General features: G+C 43.3%; 1 protein-coding gene across 1 annotated transcript in view; it reads right to left on the reverse strand.

The window, feature by feature from the left end:
• Positions 1-11,946, reverse strand: part of LOC138358996 (uncharacterized) — a 53,208-nt gene extending 41,262 nt beyond the window's left edge. Inside the window, exons 1-5 of the mRNA XM_069317486.1 lie at positions 11,823-11,946; positions 9,894-10,103; positions 9,391-9,516; positions 9,013-9,138; positions 8,551-8,676 (exon numbers count right to left, since the gene is read on the reverse strand). Coding sequence (XP_069173587.1) covers positions 8,551-8,676; positions 9,013-9,138; positions 9,391-9,516; positions 9,894-10,103; positions 11,823-11,946 — 712 coding nt within the window. The remainder of the gene's footprint in view (positions 1-8,550; positions 8,677-9,012; positions 9,139-9,390; positions 9,517-9,893; positions 10,104-11,822) is intronic.
• Between the last annotated feature and the right edge of the window lie 13,264 nt (positions 11,947-25,210).

Genomic DNA, 25,210 nt, shown 5'->3' on the forward strand with positions numbered 1-25,210 from the left:
GGAGCCAAAACAAGTGCAGTGTTCGTAGTGCGGATTATACAGAGTGGCGAGGTAAACTAGCGTGGGTGAATGTGAGCCAGCGTGGGCCATGTGCGGCCATGTGCGGGCCAAGCGATGGGTGGGCCAAGCAAGCCTCACCTTGGAGCTTGTTTTATATCGTCGGTATGGTGGTAATAGTGATAAAACGTTGCTAAGGACAAATCAAGCGTGAAAACTACGTAATATGACGTAAATTAACTTTCACGTAAAGTGTAAACCTAATATTTTAAAGATATTTAAATATTACGTAAAGATTCTAGCGATTTCAGGCGTTACATCGATACAGAAAATAGACACAGTGAATTATGTACGCCTTGGCATAGCGAGTGACGCGTAATTTACCGTCTGGGGTTCGACGTCTAATTTACCGTAAGAAGGTCCATGGAGATTTTTTGTGGGTACAGGTAGCTTTATGGAGATGTTACCGTGGGACACGGGGAGCGTGTCCCGTTGGTGGTGGTGTTTGATGCCGGGACTAGTGCATGGTTGTGTATTGGTGTTTGGACGCCGGGAGTAGTGCATGGTTATGTATTGGCATTAGTACGCCGGGTTTTGTAGTGCAATGCACGTGTAGTGGCTTATTAAACGCCAGCGTAATGCATAGTATTTACTGTAGTGAAATGTGCATGTTTTGACTGTTGATATCATTGATGTAGTATAGCGCATGACATTGTTGGCATTGTAGCGCCAAGGTGTAGCATGTGTAGCATAACTGGTTGTTGTAACACCAGGTGTATTGTAGATATTAGCGTTGAAGTATGTTAACGCAGGTGGTAGAGTGTGGCGGGTGGCCACTACACAAGAAATTATGCCTGACGAGTGTTGGTCAGGTAATTAACGGATTACGAGAGAAAAGGGAGTGTGTGTGGCGTCTGGTTACTTATTGGTGGTGACGTCTCGTGGTGTTTTGATGCGCTCTGGCGCAAGGCATATGCCTGTGGTGGTAATGGTGTTGGGGGACGCCGTGTGTGTTGTGTTGATGGTGTTGGGGACGCCGAGTGTGTGTGGTGTTGAGGGCGTTGGGGACGCCGTGAGTTGTGTTGAGGGCGTTTGGGACGCCGTGTGTTGTGTTGAGGGCGTTGGGGACGCCGTGTGTTGTGTTGGGGACGCCGTGTGTTGTGTTGAGGGCGTTAGGGAGGCCGGGTGTTGTGTTGAGGGCGTTGGGGACGCCGGGTGTTGTGTTGAGGGCGTTGGGGACGCCGTGTGTTGTGTTGAGGGCGTTGGGGACGCCGTGCGTGGTGTTGATGGTATTGGAGACGCCGAGGGTTGATAGCGTTGGGGACGCCATTGGGTGGTGTAGTGTAGTGGCGTTTGGACGCCTGGTATGGAGTGTGGTGTTGTGGAGTATATGGTGGCGCAGGGGCGCCAGGTAGTGGTCGGTAAGGTGAGTATTGGCGTAGCAAGGTCGGTGCGTTAGGACGCAGGAAGTGGTTGTGGGAATGTGTGGCGTTATATTAATTAAGGTCATCAGTGGTTGGGATGACCAGAGGTGATAATGTGTCGGAGTGGGTAAGTCTTATAGATAAGATGAAATGTGGATAATTGCCGAGTTGGTGGCTACAGTAGGCGAGCCAATTCAATATATCTAGCAAGACTCATAAAAGACTAATAAAAATTCAATATTTTCATTAAAATTTTCATTAATTAAGTCGGAGTGGGTAAGTCTTATGGATAAGATTATAAGGTAGAATTTCAAATTTCAGGTGTTGGTGGTTGTAGTGGGCGAGCCAAGTAGATATACTAATGTCTCATTAATTAAGTTGTTACAGGAATCTTGCTTGAGGCGAGCCAGTGGCAGTATGATGCTTTAGTGACATTAGTTGTGAAATTATTTTAATGAGGTATTTATTGTGATAATGTATGTACATGTATATACTGTATATTACCTCATCGGCACCATTACTGAGTGTTAGGCTTGAGAAGGTCCCCCGGGATCATGTCACAGAGCTTCAGGTAGAGTAGAAGGGAAGCTATGAGGCTACACTCAGTTATTCTAGAGAAAAAAAGGGGGAGGAAGTGAAGCCAACGTGACGTTATAGGCGAAATTCGCCCCCTGACATCAAAGCAGGGATAAGTGCCAGCTGCAATGGTTTTGCAGCTGCGCTCAGGCTATATACGGGGAGAGAGTAAGGAGCCGAGGGGGTTATGTAATAATGGGATCGAGCCAGGGGGCTCCGAGGGAATATTTTGCAGGTACAGCGGTCGGGAAGGTGTGAATACAGGTGGACACACTCTGGGCGGATGGGCCTAGACCAGAGAGCTGTGAGGGATCTACAGCGTTCTGGGATTGGTGCCTGGAACGAGACGTCAGCACAGACCCAAGGGAACATGACCCTGGGGTAGGAATCTCCGTTGCTCTGGAGGCCAGGATCACGCTAGCTCAGAGCAACGATGGGACATTGACAACATTCACCAGGCTGGACCGCCTGGGTTTTGTCTGGGTCATGGAGGATCTATGACTTAGCAACCATGGGACACGAAGTCAAGAGAGGTGATGCTGCCAATTGTGGAGGAGGCCAGTGAAACATTGTGTGATCATTGTAAGCCTTATGTCAACAGTACAGGGCAAGATGTTAAATTATAATTAACTTATTACTAAGGATGAAGAACCTTAGATATATATGTGTTGTGTATATATTAATGACTAGTGTCATTTCTGTTTAAGTGCCAGCATTCTGGTCAATGTAATTTTATGTTTATGGTTGTATGTAATTATATGTCAGCAGTTTAGATATATGTGCATTGTTGTAGATGGGAAAAATTATTACAGACTATTTAACCTGTGATATGATGTGAATAAAATGTATATGTTGGAGAAGTGTTGTGAGTCATGTCGGGGAAAATTTAACTTATTTCATCGTGTGTATAATGCACATATTGGATGATTTCTTAGTTGTACACATATGGTGGGTGCATCCTCCAGGTCCTTGCACTAATGGAACCATTGCAATGATGCATATGGGGACATATGCCTGTTTAAGGAGGGGAGTGGTGTTGTAATCCACAAGTTAGTAGGAATTATTAGCTAGAGGAGCATTACTACAACACTTAACGAATGATGATTGGAAGTACATGTAAATAGACAGACTATAGATCACATATCTAAGAAAGGTCAATGGATTAAGACCGAAGCTGTTTAGCCAAATTAATAATTCCTGGAAAGAGGAATTAATCTTCGTCAGGCTTCTAGGATCAAGGTTACCGCTCTAGGGATAAGGTTAATCGGATTATACCTTCCTCGAGAGGCGTGGTGAATTGTTTGAGGCCATGGTTGGCTGGAGTCAGTCTGATTGTGGGAGTTGAACTGGCAAGTCCTCTGGATCCCTGTTTGCGGCAGCAACGAAGTGTAGCAGACAGCTATGCGAGAACCTGATGTGATCTTGGTGACCAAGTTAAGCCTGCAGTATGTGAGTATTGAATGTAAGACTAACTGGGTGTGGAGCGTTGTAGTAATCATTCCGTATTAGGGACTTAGGCGGAAGTTACGAGTGTGGGTGGTGATTGTGGAGGTCAAGTGGTTTATGGGTACTGGAAGTGTATTGACCTAATAGAGTATGTTAATATATTATTATTTGTCAGAGTCTATTCTTTGCAATTAAATGACAAAACACGACGGCCTTTAAATACTTTCCATATGTTCATTCATTGTGTTCCAGTACAAACCTAGTGGTACGCCTCAAGGGTCTAGTGTGTGTAGGAGTACACGGTGGTAGTAACGGTTGCTGAGGCAAGGTGTTATGTGTTGTGTAATCGCTGTGTTCGGAATGAACTGGGGTTCAGCTTCACGACATATTTGGTGGCAGCGCAAACAGGTTTTGGAACACTTTGAGAGATGAAGGAAGTGTGGTTCTGGTTTAGTTGGTGAGGGAATGTTCGGGAAATGGTAGACGTCGGGTTGTGGTGAGAATGGTGGTTACTAGACGGAGGAAAGAAGGGTCAGGTGAGACCAGGTCAGAGGAGTTAGTTAATTAAAGGGACTAGGCCATTGCGGGTCACATGTGGGGTTTATTTCTTTCTTTCCAGATTCCCGCAACGAGAGATGGCTAAGAGGCAAGTCTGGACCACTGAAGCATCGGGAGCCGAAACAAGTGCAGTGTTCGTAGTGCGGATTATACAGTGTTCGTAGTGCGGATTATACAGAGTGGCGAGGTAAACTAGCGTGGGTGAATGTGAGCCAGCGTGGGCCATGTGCGGCCATGTGCGGGCCAAGCGATGGGTGGGCCAAGCAAGCCTCACCTTGGAGCTTGTTTTATATCGTCGGTATGGTGGTAATAGTGATAAAACGTTGCTAAGGACAAATCAAGCGTGAAAACTACGTAATATGACGTAAATTAACTTTCACGTAAAGTGTAAACCTAATATTTTAAAGATATTTAAATATTACGTAAAGATTCTAGCGATTTCAGGCGTTACATCGATACAGAAAATAGACACAGGGAATTATGGACGCCTTGGCATAGCGAGTGACGCGTAATTTACCGTCTGGGGTTCGACGTCTAATTTACCGTAAGAAGGTCCATGGAGATTTTTTGTGGGTACAGGTAGCTTTATGGAGATGTTACCGTGGGACACGGGGAGCGTGTCCCGTTGGTGGTGGTGTTTGATGCCGGGAGTAGTGCATGGTTGTGTATTGGTGTTTGGACGCCGGGAGTAGTGCATGGTTATGTATTGGCATTAGTACGCCGGGTTTTGTAGTGTAATGCACGTGTAGTGGCTTATTAAACGCCAGCGTAATGCATAGTATTTACTGTAGTGAAATGTGCATGTTTTGACTGTTGATATCATTGATGTAGTATAGCGCATGACATTGTTGGCATTGCAGCGCCAAGGTGTAGCATGTGTAGCATAACTGGTTGTTGTAACACCGGGTGTATTGTAGATATTAGCGTTGAAGTATGTTAACGCAGGTGGTAGAGTGTGGCGGGTGGCCACTACACAAGAAATTATGCCTGACGAGTGTTGGTCAGGTAATTAACGGATTACGAGAGAAAAGGGAGTGTGTGTGGCGTCTGGTTACTTATTGGTGGTGTTATTGGTGGTGACGTCTCGTGGTGTTTTGATGCGCTCTGGCGCAAGGCATATGCCTGTGGTGGTAATGGTGTTGGGGAACGCCGTGTGTGTTGTGTTGATGGTGTTGGGGACGCCGTGTGTTGTGTTGATGGCGTTGGGGACGCCGTGAGTTGTGTTGGGGACGCCGTGTGTTGTGTTGAGGGCGTTGGGGACGCCGAGTGTGTGTGGTGTTGAGGGCGTTGGGGACGCCGTGTGTTGTGTTGAGGGCGTTTGGGACGCCGTGTGTTGTGTTGAGGGCGTTGGGGACGCCGTGTGTTGTGTTGGGGACGCCGTGTGTTGTGTTGACGGCGTTGGGGAGGCCGGGTGTTGTGTTGAGGGCGTTGGGGACGCCGGGTGTTGTGTTGAGGGCGTTGGGGACGCCGTGTGTTGTGTTGAGGGCGTTGGGGACGCCGTGCGTGGTGTTGATGGTATTGGAGACGCCGAGGGTTGATAGCGTTGGGGACGCCATTGGGTGGTGTAGTGTAGTGGCGTTTGGACGCCTGGTATGGAGTGTGGTGTTGTGGAGTATATGGTGGCGCAGGGGCGCCAGGTAGTGTTCGGTAAGGTGAGTATTGGCGTAGCAAGGTCGGTGCGTTAGGACGCAGGAAGTGGTTGTGGGAATGTGTGGCGTTATATTAATTAAGGTCATCAGTGGTTGGGATGACCAGAGGTGATAATGTGTCGGAGTGGGTAAGTCTTATAGATAAGATGAAATGTGGATAATTGCCGAGTTGGTGGCTACAGTAGGCGAGCCAATTCAATATATCTAGCAAGACTCATAAAAGACTAATAAAAATTCAATATTTTCATTAAAATTTTCATTAATTAAGTCGGAGTGGGTAAGTCTTATGGATAAGATTATAAGGTAGAATTTCAAATTTCAGGTGTTGGTGGTTGTAGTGGGTGAGCCAAGTAGATATACTAATGTCTCTTTAATTAAGTTGTTACAGGAATCTTGCTTGAGGCGAGCCAGTGGCAGTATGATGCTTTAGTGACATTAGTTGTGAAATTATTTTAATGAGGTATTTATTGTGATAATGTATGTACATGTATATACTGTATATTACCTCATCGGCACCATTACTGAGTGTTAGGCTTGAGAAGGTCCCCCGGGATCATGTCACAGAGCTTCAGGTAGAGTAGAAGATAAGCTATGAGGCTACACTCAGTTATTCTAGAGAAAAAAGGGGGAGGAAGTGAAGCCAACGTGACGTTATATTCGAAATTCGCCCCCTGATATCAAAGCGGGGATAAGTGCCAGCTGCAATGGTTTTGCAGCTGCGCTCAGGCTATATACGGGGAGAGAGTAAGGAGCCGAGGGGGTTATGTAATAATGGGATCGAGCCAGGGGGCTCCGAGGGAATATTTTGCAGGTACAGCGGTCGGGAAGGTGTGAATACAGGAGGACGCACTCTGGGCGGATGGGCCTAGACCAGAGAGCTGTGAGGGATCTACAGCGTTCTAGGATTGGTGCCCTGGAACGAGACGTCAGCACAGACCCAAGGGAACATGACCCTGGGGTAGGAATCTCCGTTGCTCTGGAGGCCAGGATCACGCTAGCTCAGAGCAACGATGGGACATTGACAACATTCACCAGGCTGGACCGCCTGGGTTTTGTCTGGGTCATGGAGGATCTATGACTTAGCAACCATGGGACACGAAGTCAAGAGAGGTGATGCTGCCAATTGTGGAGTAGGCCAGTGAAACATTGTGTGATCATTGTAAGCCTTATGTCAACAGTACAGGGCAAGATGTTAAATTATAATTAACTTATTACTAAGGATGAAGAACCTTAGATATATATGTGTTGTGTATATATTAATGACTAGTGTCATTTCTGTTTAAGTGCCAGCATTCTGGTCAATGTAATTTTATGTTTATGGTTGTATGTAATTATATGTCAGCAGTTTAGATATATGTGCATTGTTGTAGATGGGAAAAATTATTACAGACTATTTAACCTGTGATATGATGTGAATAAAATGTATATGTTGGAGAAGTGTTGTGAGTCATGTCGGGGAAAATTTAATTTATTTCATCGTGTGTATAATGAACTTTTTGGATGATTTCTTAGTTGTACACATATGGTGGGTGCATCCTCCAGGTCCTTGCACTAATGGAACCATTGCAATGATGCATATGGGGACATATGCGTGTTTAAGGAGGGGAGTGGTGTTGTAATCCACAAGTTAGTAGGAATTATTAGCTAGAGGAGCATTACTACAACACTTAACGAATGATGATTGGAAGTACATGTAAATAGACAGACTATAGATCACATATCTAAGAAAGGTCAATGGATTAAGACCGAAGCTGTTTAGCCAAATTAATAATTCCTGGAAACAGGAATTAATCTTCGTCAGGCTTCTAGGATCAAGGTTACCGCTCTAGGGATAAGGTTAATCGGATTATACCTTCCTCGAGAGGCGTGGTGAAATGTTTGAGGCCATGGTTGGCTGGAGTCAGTCTGATTGTGGGAGTTGAACTGGCAAGTCCTCTGGATCCCCGTTTGCGGCAGCAACGAAGTGTAGCAGACAGCTATGTGAGAACCTGATGTGATCTTGGTGACCAAGTTAAGTCTGCAGTATGTGAGTATTGAATGTAAGACTAACTGGGTGTGGAGCGTTGTAGTAATCATTCCGTATTAGGGACTTAGGCGGAAGTTACGAGTGTGGGTGGTGATCGCGGAGGTCAAGTGGTTTATGGGTACTGGAAGTGTATTGACCTAATAGAGTAAGTTAATATATTATTATTTGTCAGAGTCTATTCTTTGCAATTAAATGACAAAACACGACGGCCTTTAAATACTTTCCATATGTTCATTCATTATGTTCCAGTACAAACCTAGTGGTACGCCTCAAGGGTCTGGTGTGTGTAGGAGTACACGGTGGTAGTAACGGTTGTTGAGGCAAGGTGTTATGTGTTGTGTAATCGCTGTGTTCGGAATGAACCGGGGTTCAGCGTCACGACAACATGTGCCTCACTGATGAACTGCAACACACCTGCAGCAGCCACCTGTGCCTCACAGATTAACTGCAACACACCTGCAACAGCCACATGTGCCTCAGTGATGGACTGCAACACACCTGCAACAAACACAAGTGCCTCACTGATGAACTGCAACACACCTGCTACAGCCACATGTGCCTCACTGATGGACTGCAACACACCTGCAACAGCCACATGTACCTCACTGATGGACTGCAACACCTGCAGCAAAAACATGTGCCTCACTGGTGGACTGCATTACACCTGCAACAGCCACATGTACCTCACTGATGGACTGCAACACATCTGCAGCAGCCACATGTGTCGCTCTGATAGACTGCAACACACCTGCAACAGCAACATATGCCTCACTGATGGACTGCAACACACCTGCAACAGCCACATGTGCCTCACTGATGAACTGCAGAACACCTGCAGCAGCCACCTGTGCCTCACTGATGGACTGCAACACACCTGCAACAGCCACATGTGCCTCATTGATGGATTGCAACACACCGGCAATAGCCACATGTGCCCCACTGATGAATTGCAACAAACCTGCAGCAGCCACCTGTGCCTCACTGATGAACTGCAACACACCTGCAACAGCCACATGTGCTTAACTGATGAACTGAAACACACCTGCACCAGCCACATTTACCTCACTGATGGACTGCAACACACTTGCAACAGCCACATGTGCCTAACTGATGGACTACAACACACCTGCAACAGCCACATGTGCCTCACTGATGAACTGCAACACACCTGCAGCAGCCACCTGTGCCTTACTGATGGACGGCAACACACCTGCAACAGCCACATGTGCCTCAATGATGGACTGCAACACACGTGCAGCAGCGACCTGTGCCTCACTGATGGACTGCAACACACCTGCAACAGCCACATGTGCCTCACTGATGAACTGCAACACACCTGCAACAGCCACATGTGCCTCACTGATGGACTGCAACACACCTGCAACAGCCACATGTGCTTTACTGATGGATGGCAACACATCTGCAGCAGCCACATGTGCCTCACTGATGGACTGCAACACACCTGCAACAGCCACATGTACCTCACTGATGGACAGCAACACACCTGCAGCAGCCACATGTGCCTCACTGATGGACTGCAACACATCTGCAGCAGTCACATGTGCCTCACTGATGAACTGCAACACACCTGCAGCAGCCACCTGTGCCTCACAGATTAACTGCAACACACCTGCAACAGCCACATGTGCCTCGGTGATGGACTGCAACACACCTGCAACAAACAATAGTGCCTCACTGATGAACTCCAACACACCTGCTACAGCCACATGTGCCTCACTGATGGACTGCAACACACCTGCAACAGCCACATCTGCCTCACCGATGGACTGCAACACATCTACAACAGCCACATGTGCCTCACTGATGAACTGCAACTCACCTACAACAGCCAAGTGTGCTCACTGATGAACTGCAACACACCTGCAACAGCCACATATGCTTTACTGATGGATGGAAACACATCTGCAGCAGCCACATGTGCCTCACTGATGGACTGCAACACACCTGCAACAGCCACATGTGCCTCACTGATGGACTGCAACACACCTGCAACAGCCACATGTGCCTCACTGATGGACTGCAACACATCTGCAGCAGCCACATGTGCCTCACTGATGGACTGCATTACACCTGCAACAGCCACATGTACCTCACTGATAGACTGTAACACATCTGCAGCAGCCACATGTGTCTCTCTAATGAACTGCAATACACCTGCAACAGCCACATGTGCTTCACTGATGAACTGCAACACACCTGCAACAGCCACATCTGCCTCACCGATGGACTGCAACACATCAACAACAGCCACATGTGCCTCACTGATGAACTGCAACTCACCTACAACAGCCAAGTGTGCCTCACTGAAGGACTGCAACACACCTGCAACAGCCACATATGCTTTACTGATGGATGGAAACACATCTGCAGCAGCCACATGTGCCTCACCGATGGACTGCAACACACCTGCAACAGCCACATGTGCCTCACTGATGGATTGCAACACACCTGCAACAGCCACATGTGCCTCACTGATGGACTGCAACACATCTGCAGCAGCCACATGTGCTTCACTGATGGACTGCATTACACCTGCGACAGCCACATGTACCTCACTGATAGACTGTAACACATCTGCAGCAGCCACATGTGTCTCTCTAATGAACTGCAACACACCTGCAACAGCCACATGTGCTTCACTGATGAACTGCAACACACCTGCACCAGCCACATTTACCTCACTGATGGACTGCAACACACTTGCAACAGCCACATGTGTCTCACTGATGGACTGCAACACACCAGCAACAGCCACATGTGCCTCACTGATGAACTGCAACACACCTGCAGCAGCCAAATGTGCCTTACTGATGGACGGCAACACACCTGCAACAGCCACATGTGCCTCAATGATGGACTGCAACACACCTGCAGCAGCGACCTGTGCCTCACTGATGGACTGCAACACACCTGCAACAGCAACATGTGACTCTCTGATGAACTGCAACACACCTGCAACAGCAACATGTGCCTCACTGATGGACTGCAACACACCTGCAACAGCCACATGTGCCTCACTGATGAATTGCAACACACTTGCAGCAGCCACCTGTGGCTCACTGATGAACTGCAACACACCTGCAACAGCCACATGTGCTTCACTTATGAACTGCTACACACCTGCAACAGCCACATGTGCCTCACTGATGAACTGCAACACACCTGCAGCAGCCACCTGTGCCTCTCTGATGGACTGCAACACACCTGCAACAGCCACATGTGCCTCACTGATGGGTTGCAACATACCTGCAGCAGCCACATGTGCTTCACTGATGGACTGCAACACACCTGCAACAGCCACATGTGCCTCACTGATGAATTGCAACACACCTGCAGCAGCCACCTGTGCCCCACTGATGAACTGCAACACACTGCAACATCCACATGTGCTTCACTGATGAACTGCTACACACCTGCAACAGCCACATGTGCCTCACTGATGAACTGCAACACACCTGCAGCAGCCACCTGTGCCTCTCTGATGGATTGCAACACACCTGCAACAGCCACATGTGCCTCACTGATGGATTGCAACATACCTGCAGCAGCCACATGTGCTTCACTGATGAACTGCTACACACCTGCAACAGCCACATGTGCCTCACTGATGAACTGCAACACACCTGCAACAGCCACATTTACCTCACTGATGGTCTGAAACATATCTGCAAGAGCCACATGTGCCTCACTGATGGACTGCAACACACCTGCAGCAGCCACATGTGCCTCACTGATGGACTCCAACACCTGCAACAGCCACATGTTCCTCACTGATGGACTGCAACACACCTGCAGCAGCCACATGTGCTTCACTGATGAACTGCAACACACCTGCAGCAGCCACATGTGCCTCACTGATGGGCTGCAACACACCTGCAGCAGCCACCTGTGCCTCACAGATTGACTGCAACACATCTGCAACAGCCACATGTGCCTCAGTGATGGAATACAACACACCTGCAACAAACACAAATGCCTCACTGATGAACTGCAACACTCCTGCTACAGCCACATGTGCCTCACTGGTGGACTGCAACACACCTGCAACAGCCACATGTACCTCACTGATGGACTACAACACACCTGCAGCAGCGACATGTGCCTCACTGATGGACTGCAACACACCTGCAAAAGCCACAAGCGCTTCACTGATGAACTGTAACACACCTGCAGTAGCTACATTTACCTCACTGATGGTCTGCAACACACCTGCAACAGCCGCATTTACCTCACTGATGTTCTGCAACATATCTGCAGCAGCAACATGTGTCTCACTGATGGACTGCAACACATCTGCAACAGCCACATGTGCTTCTCTGATGGACTGCAACACACCTGCAGCAGCCACCTGTGCCTCACTGATGGACTGCAACACACCTGCAACAGCCACATGTGCCTCACTGATGGACTGCAACAGTCCTACAACAGCTACATGCACCTCACTGATGAACTGCAACACACCTGCAACAGCCACTTGTCACTGTTGGACTGCAACACACTTGCAACAGCCAAATGTGCCTCACTGATGGACTGCAACACATCTGCAGCAGCCATATGTGCCTCACTGATGGACTACATCACACCTGCAACAGCCACATGTGCTTCACTGATAACTGCAACACACTTGCAGCAGCCACATTTAGCTCACTGATGGTCTGCAACATATCTGCAGCAGCCACATGTGTCTCACTGATGGACTGCAACACATCTGCAGCAGCCACATGTGCCTCTCTGATGGACTGCAACACTCCTGCAGCAGCCACCTGTGCCTCACTGATGGACTGTAATACACCTGCAACAGCCACATATGCTTTACTGATGGATGGCAACACATCTGCAGCAGCCACATGTGCCTCACTGATGGACTGCAACACACCTGCAACAGCCACATGTGCCTCACTGATGGACTGCAACACATCTGCAGCAGCCACATGTGCCTCACTGATGAACTGCAACACACCTGCAGCAGCCACCTGTGCCTCACAGATTAACTGCAACACACATCTGCAGCAGCCACATGTGCCTCAGTGATGGACTGCAACACACCTGCAACAAACACAAGTGCCTCACTGATGAACTGCAACACACCTGCTACAGCAACATGTACCTCTCTGATGGACTGCAACACCTGCAGCAGCCACATCTGCCTCACTGAAGGACTGCATTACACCTGCAACAGCCACATGTACCTCACTGATGGACTGCAACACATCTGCAGCAGCCACATGTGTCTCTCTGATGGACTGCAACACACCTGCAACAGCCACATGTGCCTCAGTGATGGACTGCAACACACCTGCAACAAACACAAGTGCCTCACTGATGAACCGCAACACACCTGCTACAGCCACATGTGTCTCTCTGATGGACTGCAACACACCTGCAACAGCCACATGTGCCTCACTGATGAACTGCAACACACCTGCAGCAGCCACCTATGCCTCACAGATTAACTGCAACACCCTTGCAACAGCCACATGTGCCTCAGTGATGGACTGCAACACACCTGCAACAAACAAAAGTGCCTCACTGATGAACTACAACACACCTGCTACAGACACATGTGCCTCACTGATGGACTGCAACACACATGCAACAGCCACATGTACCTCACTGATGGATTGCAACACCTGCAGCAGCAACATGTGCCTCACTGATGGACTGCATTACACCTGCAACAGCCACATGTACCTCACTGATGGACTGCAACACATCTGCAGCAGCCACATGTGTCTCTCTGATGGACTGCAACACACCTGCAACAGCCACATATGCCTCACTGATGGACTGCAACACACCTGCAACAGCCAAATGTGCCTCACTGATGAACTGCAACACACGTGCAGCAGCCACCTGTGCCTCACTGATGGACTGCAACACACCTGCAGCAGCCACCTGTGCCTTACTGATGGACAGCAACACACCTGCAACAGCCACATGTGCCTCAATGATGGACTGCAACACACCTGCAGCAGCAACCTGAGCTTCACTGATGGACTGCAACACACCTGAAACAGCCACATGTGCCTCACTGATGAACTGCAACACACCTGCAACAGCCACATGTGCCTCACTGATGGACTGCAACACACCTGCAACAGCCACATGTGCCTCACTGATGAATTGCAACACACCTGCAGCAGCCACCTGTGCCTCACTGATGAACTGCAACACACCTGCAACAGCCACATGTGCTTCACTGATGAACTACTACACACCTGCAACAGCCACATGTGCCTCTCTGATGGACTGCAACACACCTGCAACAGCCAACCCAGCAAACACAAATCATCTACACAACGTTCGCCTATCTCTTCCCATAGGCGTGGGAATGATTTGCATTGAGAATGGTGCAGGAAAGCCTTTGAGAAACTTTTACTCAAAAAATCCTAACACAAAGGTTTAATTATAAATTGTTTTTCTACAATTATTTTCTTCCAAATGTAAAACAAATAGTTTTTACATGTTTAAATATAAAATTTATGGTGTTTTTTTGTAAAATTCATTAATAAATTGTGAATGATATATATTGGCTGAGTGAAACCTTTAAAATCCATTTAGTTATAATTTGAACAGAAAAAAGTATTTTTCCAAATTTTCTAAAAATTGCTCTTTTTAACACAATTTGACTCCTTATACATTCCACTAAACACTATATCATGTTTAAATATATAATTTATGTATTATTCTCTAAAATAATTTATATAAATTATATAAGTTGCTGGAAAGTGGTGTTAAAGATTTTGAAAACATTTTGTTGTGTTAATATGTTCTTATTAACTATGTCTCAAGTTCACAGTTTATCAAACAAGAATATTAACATTCGTCAACTCTTAAAATCTTATATGTTATCTTGCTGGTGCAAAAAAGGGTGAATCTTTAGGAACAGCTATAGTATCTATATATCACAAATGGTGTTTTCCCTAACTCAAACAATGTAGGGTTTATTATTCTACACATATTTCTAATGACTCTTAGATGTTTACATTCTCTGAAGTATAATTGTGAAGGCTGTGTCCATCACTCTCAACACAGATTCTTAAACTCGTCTCTGCAGGTTCAACTATATAATTAGTTTCCATTTTGAATCTCCATGGACATTTGTATCCAAAATGAAACCAATGTGGTTTCCTTCAGCGCCTTCAGCCAGCACATTTGCTCATTCATTTCCACAGATTCCAACAAGGTAGGGGATTTACAGAAATTTGTATATTCATATTGTTATATATTAAAAATATGAATGCAGTTCAATATGATAAGACAAATACATGAGTTTATGATAAATTCGTTTTCTGTGATATACCATTGATATGCTCTTTTTTTCTTTAAACGGCAGACTAAACTAAAGTGCTCACATCAACAGATTTGATGTATAAATGGTCAACGCTCAACAGAGTTAGTATAAATGTATTAGTATAAATCTTACTTGTCTCATTGTTAATTCACATTCAATGTCAACTTGTGGTTGCATTGTACAAGGCCAACACAGATGATCGAAGGAAACTAACTCTGCTCTAGTTCCATGAAGTTGCTATTTGGTCTTTACTCAATGCATTGTACATGCATTGTACAAGGCCAACACAGATGATCGAAGGAAACTAACTCTGCTCTAGTTCCATGAAGTTGCTATTTGGTCTTTATTGAAATTTGACAAGGCAGAGTGGCCTGCAACAACTACATATCTCCACATCTAGTTCATGCTCCAGACATAAATCATGACACTGGTCCTGTGTATCCTCCTGCTGACCCGTCAACACCTGGCCCGTCGGGTGTGAGGCGCCCTCTCTTCACGTCTACACCTAGTGCTGAAGCTGAATCTGATGAAGATAATTCATATTCCACATTAGTGTTTGAAAACAATAGTGAGAGCGACGATTCAGACAGTAGTTTATTGCCAACCCAGAGACAACAGCAACGTGTTGTTATAGCAGAGACTCGCCTGAACTATAAATTGAAACATGAGCTGGTAAAAATCCCCAAACGTCGCAGGTGTGAAGTGTGTTCAAAGTCGGGTATCAGGAAGGAAACTGGTATAGCGTGCAAGACATGCGATGTTCCACTTTGCGTCATACCTTGTAATTACACCACTTATCACAGGAAAAGGGTGCCAATGTTTTCGCAATAGAATGTTCTATGAGCCCGTAGGTAAAAAAGAGCAACAAAGCGTAAGATAGAATAGCACCATATATAAAACAACGCTGGTACATATCAGTGAGCGTCAAACGCACACGAAATGTGTGTTTGATGGTGGTCAAACGATGTTTGATGTGTTTGATCAGGTGATGTCCTGATCCGCCTAATTAAAGTATGAATTATGTTGAGAAAAAATAAGAAAAAAGGGAAAAAACAGGGGTGGGAGAAACATGACAGAAAAAGAGTAAAAATACAATTTGGTCAACAAAACAGCATTGTTTAAAATAAAAGATATGGATTGACATTTTGGGGGTTAGGTTGGTAGGTTACATTGAGTTAATTAGGTAGTACTTAGTGTTTATCTGTTATAGATAGGAGCTGCCTGGTATGGGCCAATAGGCCTTCTGCAGTTACCTTTGTTTTTATGTTTTTGCCCTGTAACCTAAATGGTTAGAGAGGCACATATATGGGCTTAGGGACTGAACCCCACACTACATTTAGCTAAGCTGGTTACAATCTTGATGATATAGTTACAAAATTCTGTATAAGTCGTCACATTATCAATGGGTTCGAGATCAACCACAATTTCCTGAATAGATATAACAAAGGGGATATTAATAGGGTATTAAAATTGTCAACACAAGATAGAACACGAAACAATGGGTATAAATTGGATAAGTTTAGATTTAGGAAAGACTTGGGTAAATACAGGGTCAGTAACAGGGTTGTTGATTTGTGGAATTTTTCTTAACTTATAAATTTATCTTTATTTATCTTAAACTGGTTGGGAGAGGTACAGTTTTTAACATAATTGGGAAGGTCATTCCACATTCGAGGTCCCTTGATTTGTAAAGCATTTCTAGTTTGACTAAGTCGTACTCTTGGAATATCAAACAGGTATTTGTTTCTGGTGTGGTGCTCATGGGATCTGTTACAACCTTCTAGGAAGCTTTTAAGGTCAGGATTGACATTACAGTGCAGCGTTTTATATATATAAAATACACATGAGAGTATGTACAGGGACTTAATATCTAACATATTCAGAGATTTGAGTAAGGGGTCCATATATACTGCCCGGTTGCCTGAAATGCTATATGCCTACTATAGTGGCTTTAGGTATTGTATGCACTAGCTCTATCTATAAATCCAACATTATGTTTGTAAATCAACTATGTATGTACTTTCCTGAATAAAATTGACTTTACTGTACACTTATATTCTAAGAACATAAGAACATAAGAACAAAGGTAACTGCAGAAGGCCTATTGGCCCATACGAGGCAGCTCCTATTATATAACCACCCAATCCCACTCATATACTTGTCCAACCCGTGCTTGAAACAATCGAGGGACCCCACCTCCACAATGTTACGCGGCAATTGGTTCCACAAATCAACAACCCTGTTACTGAACCAGTATTTACCCAAGTCTTTCCTAAATCTAAACTTATCCAATTTATATCCATTGTTTCGTGTTCTGTCCTGTGTTGATACTTTTAATACCCTATTAATATCCCCCCGGTTATGTCCATTCATCCACTTGTAAACCTCTATCATGTCACCCCTAACTCTTCGCCTTTCCAGTGAATGCAACTTAAGCTTTGTTAATCTTTCTTCATATGAAAGATTTCTAATTTGGGGAATTAACTTAGTCATCCTACGCTGGACACGTTCAAGTGAATTTATATCCATTCTATAATATGGCGACCAAAACTGAACTGCATAATCTAAATGGGGCCTAACTAGAGCAAGATATAGCTTGAGAACCACACCAGGTGTCTTGTTACTAACGCTGCGATTAATAAATCCAAGTGTCCGATTTGCCTTATTACGAACATTTATGCATTGATCCTTTTGTTTTAAATTCTTACTAATCATAACTCCCAGATCCCTTTCGCAATCCGACTTCGCAATCTCAACACCATCTAGCTCGTATCTTGTAACTCTATCATCATTACCTAACCTCAGAACTTTACATTTATCAGCATTAAACTGCATCTGCCAATCCTTTGACCATTTCAAAACCCTATCTAGATCAACTTGAAGTGATAGTGAGTCCTCCTCCGAATTAATTTCCCTACCGATTTTCGTATCATCGGCAAATTTGCAAATGTTGCTACTCAAACCTGAATCTAAATCATTTATATATATTATAAACAACAGAGGTCCCAGGACAGAGCCTTGAGGCACTCCACTTACAACATTTTCTCACTCTGACTTGATTCCATTTATACTAACTCTCTGTTTCCTTTGGTATAGCCATGCCCTAATCCAGCTTAATATAACACCCCCAATACCATGAGACTCTATCTTTTTAATCAGTCTTTCATGTGGCACTGTATCAAAAGCTTTGCTAAAGTCAAGGTATACAACATCGCAATCCTTACCACTATCAACTGCCTCAACAATGCTAGAATAAAAAGATAACAAATTTGTTAAACATGAACGGCCATTTATAAAACCATGTTGCGACTCAATTATTAATTTATGTTTTTCAAGATGAAGACGAATTTTATTTGCTATTATAGATTCGTGCTATTATAGGTTCTCTGTGGATTTGTTATCCCCTATCGTTTGGGAGAAAAAAAATGACTAATACGTTCGGCGAATGACTTTGACTTCAACTTCACTTTGACTTCGTTCATGTCATCGTATTTTCCGTAATATATAAAGGTTATGACAATGCAATTATATTATTGTGTGCAAATAAGTTTGAAATTTCATGTACCCTAAAAATATTAAAATAAAGAATAAGAATAATTAAATAATTGTTGTAGTAAATTGTCACACGTTCATCATACGCAAACGAACACACAGTTTGGAGCGTCAGTACAAGACCGCCGCCATTTTAAAACACGGCTTCGAATGTAAGTAATGTTTTTCTCGTACTAACACTGTGTTATACAATAGATTTGGTCTTGAATTCACAAATTTAGTTGTTACATCTGACAGAGTATGTTAGACGGTGTAATGCTGGTCCATGTTAACGTATTTGTGGGCTTGGTTGGTTTAAATGTGGAGGCGAGGCCTGGCAGTGCTGGTGTATGTGGAGGCGAGGCGAGGCCTGGCAGTGCTGGTGTATGTGGAGGCGAGGCCTGGCTGTGCTGGTGAGTATGTGGAGGCGAGGCCTGGCAGTGCTGGTGTATGTGGAGGCGAGGCCTGGCAGTGCTGGTGTATGTGGAGGCGAGGCCTGGCTGTGCTAGTGTGTATGTGGAGGCGAGGCCTGGCTGTGCTAGTGTGTATGTGGAGGCGAGGCCTGGCTGTGCTAGTGTGTATGTGGAGGCGAGGCCTGGCTGTGCTAGTGTGTATGTGGAGGCGAGGCCTGGCTGTGCTGGTGTATGTGGAGGCGAGGCCTGGCTGTGCTAGTGTGTATGTGGAGGCGAGGCCTGGCTGTGCTAGTGAGTATGTGGAGGCGAGGCCTGGCTGTGCTGGTGTATGTGGAGGCGAGGCCTGGCTGTGCTAGTGTGTATGTGGAGGCGAGGCCTGGCTGTGCTAGTGTGTATGTGGAGGCGAGGCCTGGCTGTGCTAGTGTGTATGTGGAGGCGAGGCCTGGCTGTGCTAGTGTGTATGTGGAGGCGAGGCATGTACAACACTCCCCCAATAGGAAGAAAACCCACTGGGTTCTAGGCTAGGTTAGGCTTATCTGTAATAATTGAATTAAGCCTAGCAAAGCCTAGAACCTAGTTCAGTAATTTAAAAAATGTTGTAACTTGAAAAATGCCATTCAATACATTAAACAATTTAAATATTTTCAGGCAATCAACACAACCCTCTCATGTTGGCTAACCCTCTCTCATGTTGGTCAATAATTTAATTATTTTTTATGGAGTAATCTTTGCTGTTGAAATGTAGTCTTTTTGAGACTACATTTCAAATGTAGTGTGTGTGGAGGCGTGTATGTTAGGTATTACCTAATATACACGGTCTAATATATCTATCTGTGTGAAATAGATTAAATCCATTTATTTGATATTCAGCTAATAGTTCTGTATTTTCTACATTCATCCATGTTTTGGTAAGTGCAATAATATGTATTGTTTCATTGCAGATTAGAGATTCAAGATAGTTCTAGATTTCCGAAGTACTGAAACGCGCGCCATACAGGCTTGGTGGATCTAGGTGCAAGGTAAAATTATTTACATTTACTTGTTTTGTATTTATATGCATATATGCATTTATATGCATTATTCTATAGAATAATAGATCTCGTAATAATTTTGCAAAAATAGTGGCATTTACTATTTTTAAAAGATTATTAAAAAATTTACTGATATGGTGCATTCGGAAGGGCGAAGAGGGAGAACGGCCTGTTGACATAGCTCGGGTGCAGGGGGGGGGGGGTTGTGTAAAAGCCTGGTTTGTGCCTCGGAGAGGCTATGGGATCCAGTAAGTTCAGTAGAACTTCGGTTTCAACCCTTTTACCCTGTTGTAGCTCAGTCGATTAAGGCAGTGTCTGGGATGCTCCCGGACGCAGGTTCGAATCCTCGTCACGGCCCTTGTGGATTTGTTCATTTGATGCATCACGTTATTGTGATCTGTGTGTGTAATTCTTCACTTGCTACAGCAACAGGAATGTGTGTGTATGTATTTGTGTTGTTGAATATGACCGAAAGTGTAAGATTAATGATTCTAACACAAATCGTCTGAATATTTGTTTTTCTTCACTGTCGAGAGTAGTTAAAAAAATTTACTCGAGTTTATTTTCACACTTTATTTATGGTCCTTAAGTCCCTCTCCTTAATGCTGCTGCTGTTTCTCGCATCTTTGCATCGCTTGTATGTTTGGGGGTTTGGCCTCTTGCTATATATTGATTCCATTTGTGTGTGTTTGGGTCTCAGGCCCTCTCGCAATTTCTGTTGAACAAACCCCTTTTCCTAGTTCTGCATCTCTCCTTTGGTACAAATTTTGTTGTGCTTTTATCATATATTTCACAAAACTTGACATACATTTCATTTACTTCATGTCCTATCAGCAAGTGTTTGTCAAATTCTTTAAGGAAAGTTTATCATCCTGATTGCAGATCTCTAGCGCTATTATGTCAACTTCTTGTGGATTCGCAATCATTATTTAATTTACCTTTAGGTGTTCTTTCACCAGCACAGCAACACTGTACCTCTCCCAACCAGTTTAAGATAAAAACTAAGTACTAACTAATTAACTCAATGTAACCTACCTTACCCCCAAAATGTCAACCCATGTCTTCTATTTTAAACAATGCTGTTTTGTTGACCAAATTGTATTTGTTTTTTTCTGCAATGTTTCCCCCCCCCCCCCCCCACCACTCTACCACCACATTGAGTTTAGTAGCTCTGTGCACGTCAGGTGCTGTTTAATATACAGACCTACTCCTCCATTTGACCTAGTTTCTCTATCACATCTATATCACTTTGTGCTTTAGGCCTGGTGGAGCTTGGTCCACCAGGCTGTTGTTTGGAGTGGCCCGCAGATCCACATACAGTCTGCATATGATATACAGTCTGTTGATCAATTGAACTACAGTAGTTAGTTTTTATCATCCGAATGCACCAATATGTGTTCATTCTTCCCAGATGAAGGAACTAGGTAATATTCATCATCTGAATGCACCATCTGAAGCTTTAACACACTCATGATACACGAGAGGTTTAAAAAACTTTTAAAACTTTTAAAACTTTTTGACCTATGTATTTAAAAGCAATTCTAAAGTTAAAAAGTGTAGCATAGGCCCCCTCGCAGAATGTTCTTAATATGATCCTCAGGTTATAGTTTTCTATCTAAAACCACCCCTAGATCTCTTTCTTGATCAGAATTCTTTATAGATCTCTGTGGCTCGATCATAGAAACTGAGCAAATTCGTTACACTGGACCTTCCAGATCGAATACCATGCTGACAGTCTGATATATCATTCAGTACGTCTGCATCTGAAATTGAGCAATACCGGATTTATTATTTGGTTTTATAAATTTTATACTTATAATCTTAACTTATTTCAGAGACCACGAGTAATCTGGGCTTCGAACTCAACAGAAAAGCCTTCCGTAGACCTGCTTCTTTGCTACATAATAGACAAAATTTAGTAAGTATTGATTTATTTACTATTTATTATTTATTTACCGTTATTAGTATAATAGATCTCGTAATAATTTTGCAAAAATAATGGCATTTACTATTTTAAAAAGCTCGGGTGCAGGGGGGGGGGGGTTATGTAAAAGCCTGGTTTGTGCTTCGGAGAGGCTATGGGATCCAGTAAGATCGTCCTTCCTTTCCTCCCTAGAATCTGGATGTAGCAGGTGCTCAATTGTCAAAAGTGAAAAATTGGTTTTGTCTTCCGAATGCACCATTTCTGTAAATTTGCTAATAATCTTTTAAAAATAGTAAATGCCATTATTTTTGCAAAATTATTACGAGATCTATTATACTAATAACGGTTTGATAAAATACAGTAGACTGCCTACTGGTTTTACCTGTAATAAGGTTTGATACAGATGATTATGATTATGGTTTTGGCCTCCACCACCCTCTCACCTAACTTGTTCCAACCATGTCTACCACGCTGCTTGCGAAAGTTAATTTTCTAATATTTCTGTGGCATCTTTGTTTGGTTACCTTTTACAATATCTTCTTTTTATTCTACCATCTAGTTTTGGCATTTTATGCCTCTAACCTGGGAGCCACTTATTGGCAAGTCTATACCTTTACCAGTTGATGTGATTCTTTAGATATGGGCACCATATCTCCAGGTGTCCTACACAATTAGCTTTAATTAAATTTTCCAAAATTATCACTTACACTTGTAATACAGGGTTCTAGGTTCCCTATAGTGTCCTTTATTGAAATAGAGTTTAACAACAATTTCAATGTCCCTATTTTCTTTTAGATTATATCTCAACATATAATTAATGTCCAACAGGACATGATTACTCTTTCCAATGGGAGGATGGTATTGAATATTTGATCTAGTACTGATGGAATAATTTATATAATAATCACTAGAAATTATTTCAATAAGAATTTGAATTTATGCATGTCTTTGTTTTGGCATGCCTCTATTTCCATATGTTACATTTCTGCATGTCTCCAATTCTGGAAGTGTTCACTTTTGCATGTGCCTGACAAGGATGTTATATGCACCAGCTTTAATTATCACACATTGTATATAATGAATGACTTATTTTTAGAATTTTAATACATATTGCATCTGTCAATACATTATTAACAATAATATAGGTAATATGGTAGTCTAATGTAGAAATTTGACACTCTTTAACAGAATGTACGAGTATAAGCGAAAAAAGCGACTCCAATACAACAACAGATGGATGCAAGTATCAAGAAGGCTAAAACGTATACACAAAATGCATCCAAATACAGCTGTACACACTAGTGAACCCATTAATCTTACTGAGGCAGCATCAAGTTCAGAGATTGAGTCGTCAGACAATGACATTAGTTCTTTTGAAGCCGAGTCAAATCAAGAGTATGGATTAGGCTCTGAAATTGATGATTTACACATGAATCTTACTGATATTCATGATGTATTATCTAATTCTCAAAGTGAGGAGGAGAATGATGACCATGATAATCATCATTCACTTGTTTACCCACAGAATTTATTAATTCAGTGGGTAAACAAGAATGGTGTTACACACAATGCTGTTGATGAATTATTTTTTTGCAGTAACAGAAAAAATGGAATACATAATGAAGGAATTATCAAAATTGACATTTTTATCAGGGGATATCCTGAATATTGTCAAAATGACGGAAACCCATATGTCAAAAACACATGGAGATATACCAATCCTGGAAGACATTCTTCCATCCCCACTTGAAACTGTTGAGCAGGTGGAAAGTCTGTCACATGAGCTAAAAGTTAACAGTGAATATAAAAAGAGTATGGTAAGTGTTGCTTAATTCTTTTAGCCTGAGTATGGTAAGTGTTGCTGAATTTTTTTAGCCTTGTACATATGTCTTTTGATTAGTTTTTTTGCAGATGAAGGAAGGTGGGGTGGCACATAATTGATTGTTCAGTGTTATGTTTAAGGTACAAATAAAACAAAAGCAAAAGTTACTCAAATTCGTTGATTTTTGTAATAGTTAAGAAGGAAAATATTTTAATGCTATTTATTTAATACAGTTGGAAATTAGAAAATCTAATGTTGAGATTGAAAGATATATATTATTCTCTATTACCTTACAGCTTATGCATTATTTTAACAGGTCCAGACGCTGTCTCAAATGGGCGGTGCAAGCTGTGGAGACACAGTGAGACGAATGATGAGGAGGATAGGGACCTATGGGGTCTGGTCTCAGTATTCACTCGTTGGGCGCAAGAGGAAACGTGTCTTCAAAACCTTGGATATTTGTAATGTAATAATAAGTACGTAAATTTGACATTTTTTTGGATTATATATGTCTGCATGTATTATGTATTATACTTGCATGCTTGTTAATGACTTGTATTCTAGTCTTGTGGGTATCTCCTTTCTCCTACGGGCCAAATGCTTTGTTCTTACCTAGCATTTTGCTTTGTTTGGGTATGAATGTTTGTGTACCTTCATTGTATATTTTGCAAAATTTGCCATATATCTCATTACTCCTCTGCCTAGCAACAAGTCTGTCTAATTATACTCAATAACTATTTTTCAAAGTTCCCCATAGTGTCCTTTATTGAAATAGAGTTCATGAACCGTTTCAATATCCTTATTTTCTTCTAGATTATATCTTAAAGTATATTTAAATGTTATTGTTATTAAATGTTATTGTGACATTGCATTGCAATTGAGCTGCGTTGTTAACCATTCTGTTCATTTCATGAGTATATTTTATTTTCTATGTTTTCATATCATTTATTTTATCTGTTTTTATTTTTCAGTGATGGGAATATCAGATCATTTGATGTTCCCATCAGAAAATTGGGAAAGTCAGATCTTTTGATGTTCCCAATTTTCAGATGGAAGCATCAGACCATCATGGAATGCATGGGATGAGGTAGTTTAGAATGGTGGGGAGGACGAGAGGGGGGATGGTGGGGAAGACGAGGGAACAGAGGAGAGGGTAATGGTGGGGAGGACGAGGGGACAGGGGAATGGAGAATGCTGGGGAGGACAAAGGGGACGAGGGGACGGAGGAAGACTGGAGAACAGGGGAACACCTAAATAAAAGCCAACAATGTTATTACTCTGTGGCTTCTTGTCTCCTGACAAAAAGAATTATAATTATATATATTAATTAATTCTTATAACTTTCCAGAAGCCTGTATCAACACCCACACTAATGCAACTGAAAGAGATGTTGAGACAAGTATTGCTGATATGTTGAAGAACGCCCCAAACAAACACGGTGGAAACAGATACAAGGTAAAGTTTGCCAATTTGCTGTAGTCTAATTCAATCTCTTTTT

Source organism: Procambarus clarkii, chromosome 88, assembly GCF_040958095.1.
Source record: "Procambarus clarkii isolate CNS0578487 chromosome 88, FALCON_Pclarkii_2.0, whole genome shotgun sequence".
Taxonomy (NCBI): domain Eukaryota; kingdom Metazoa; phylum Arthropoda; class Malacostraca; order Decapoda; family Cambaridae; genus Procambarus; species Procambarus clarkii.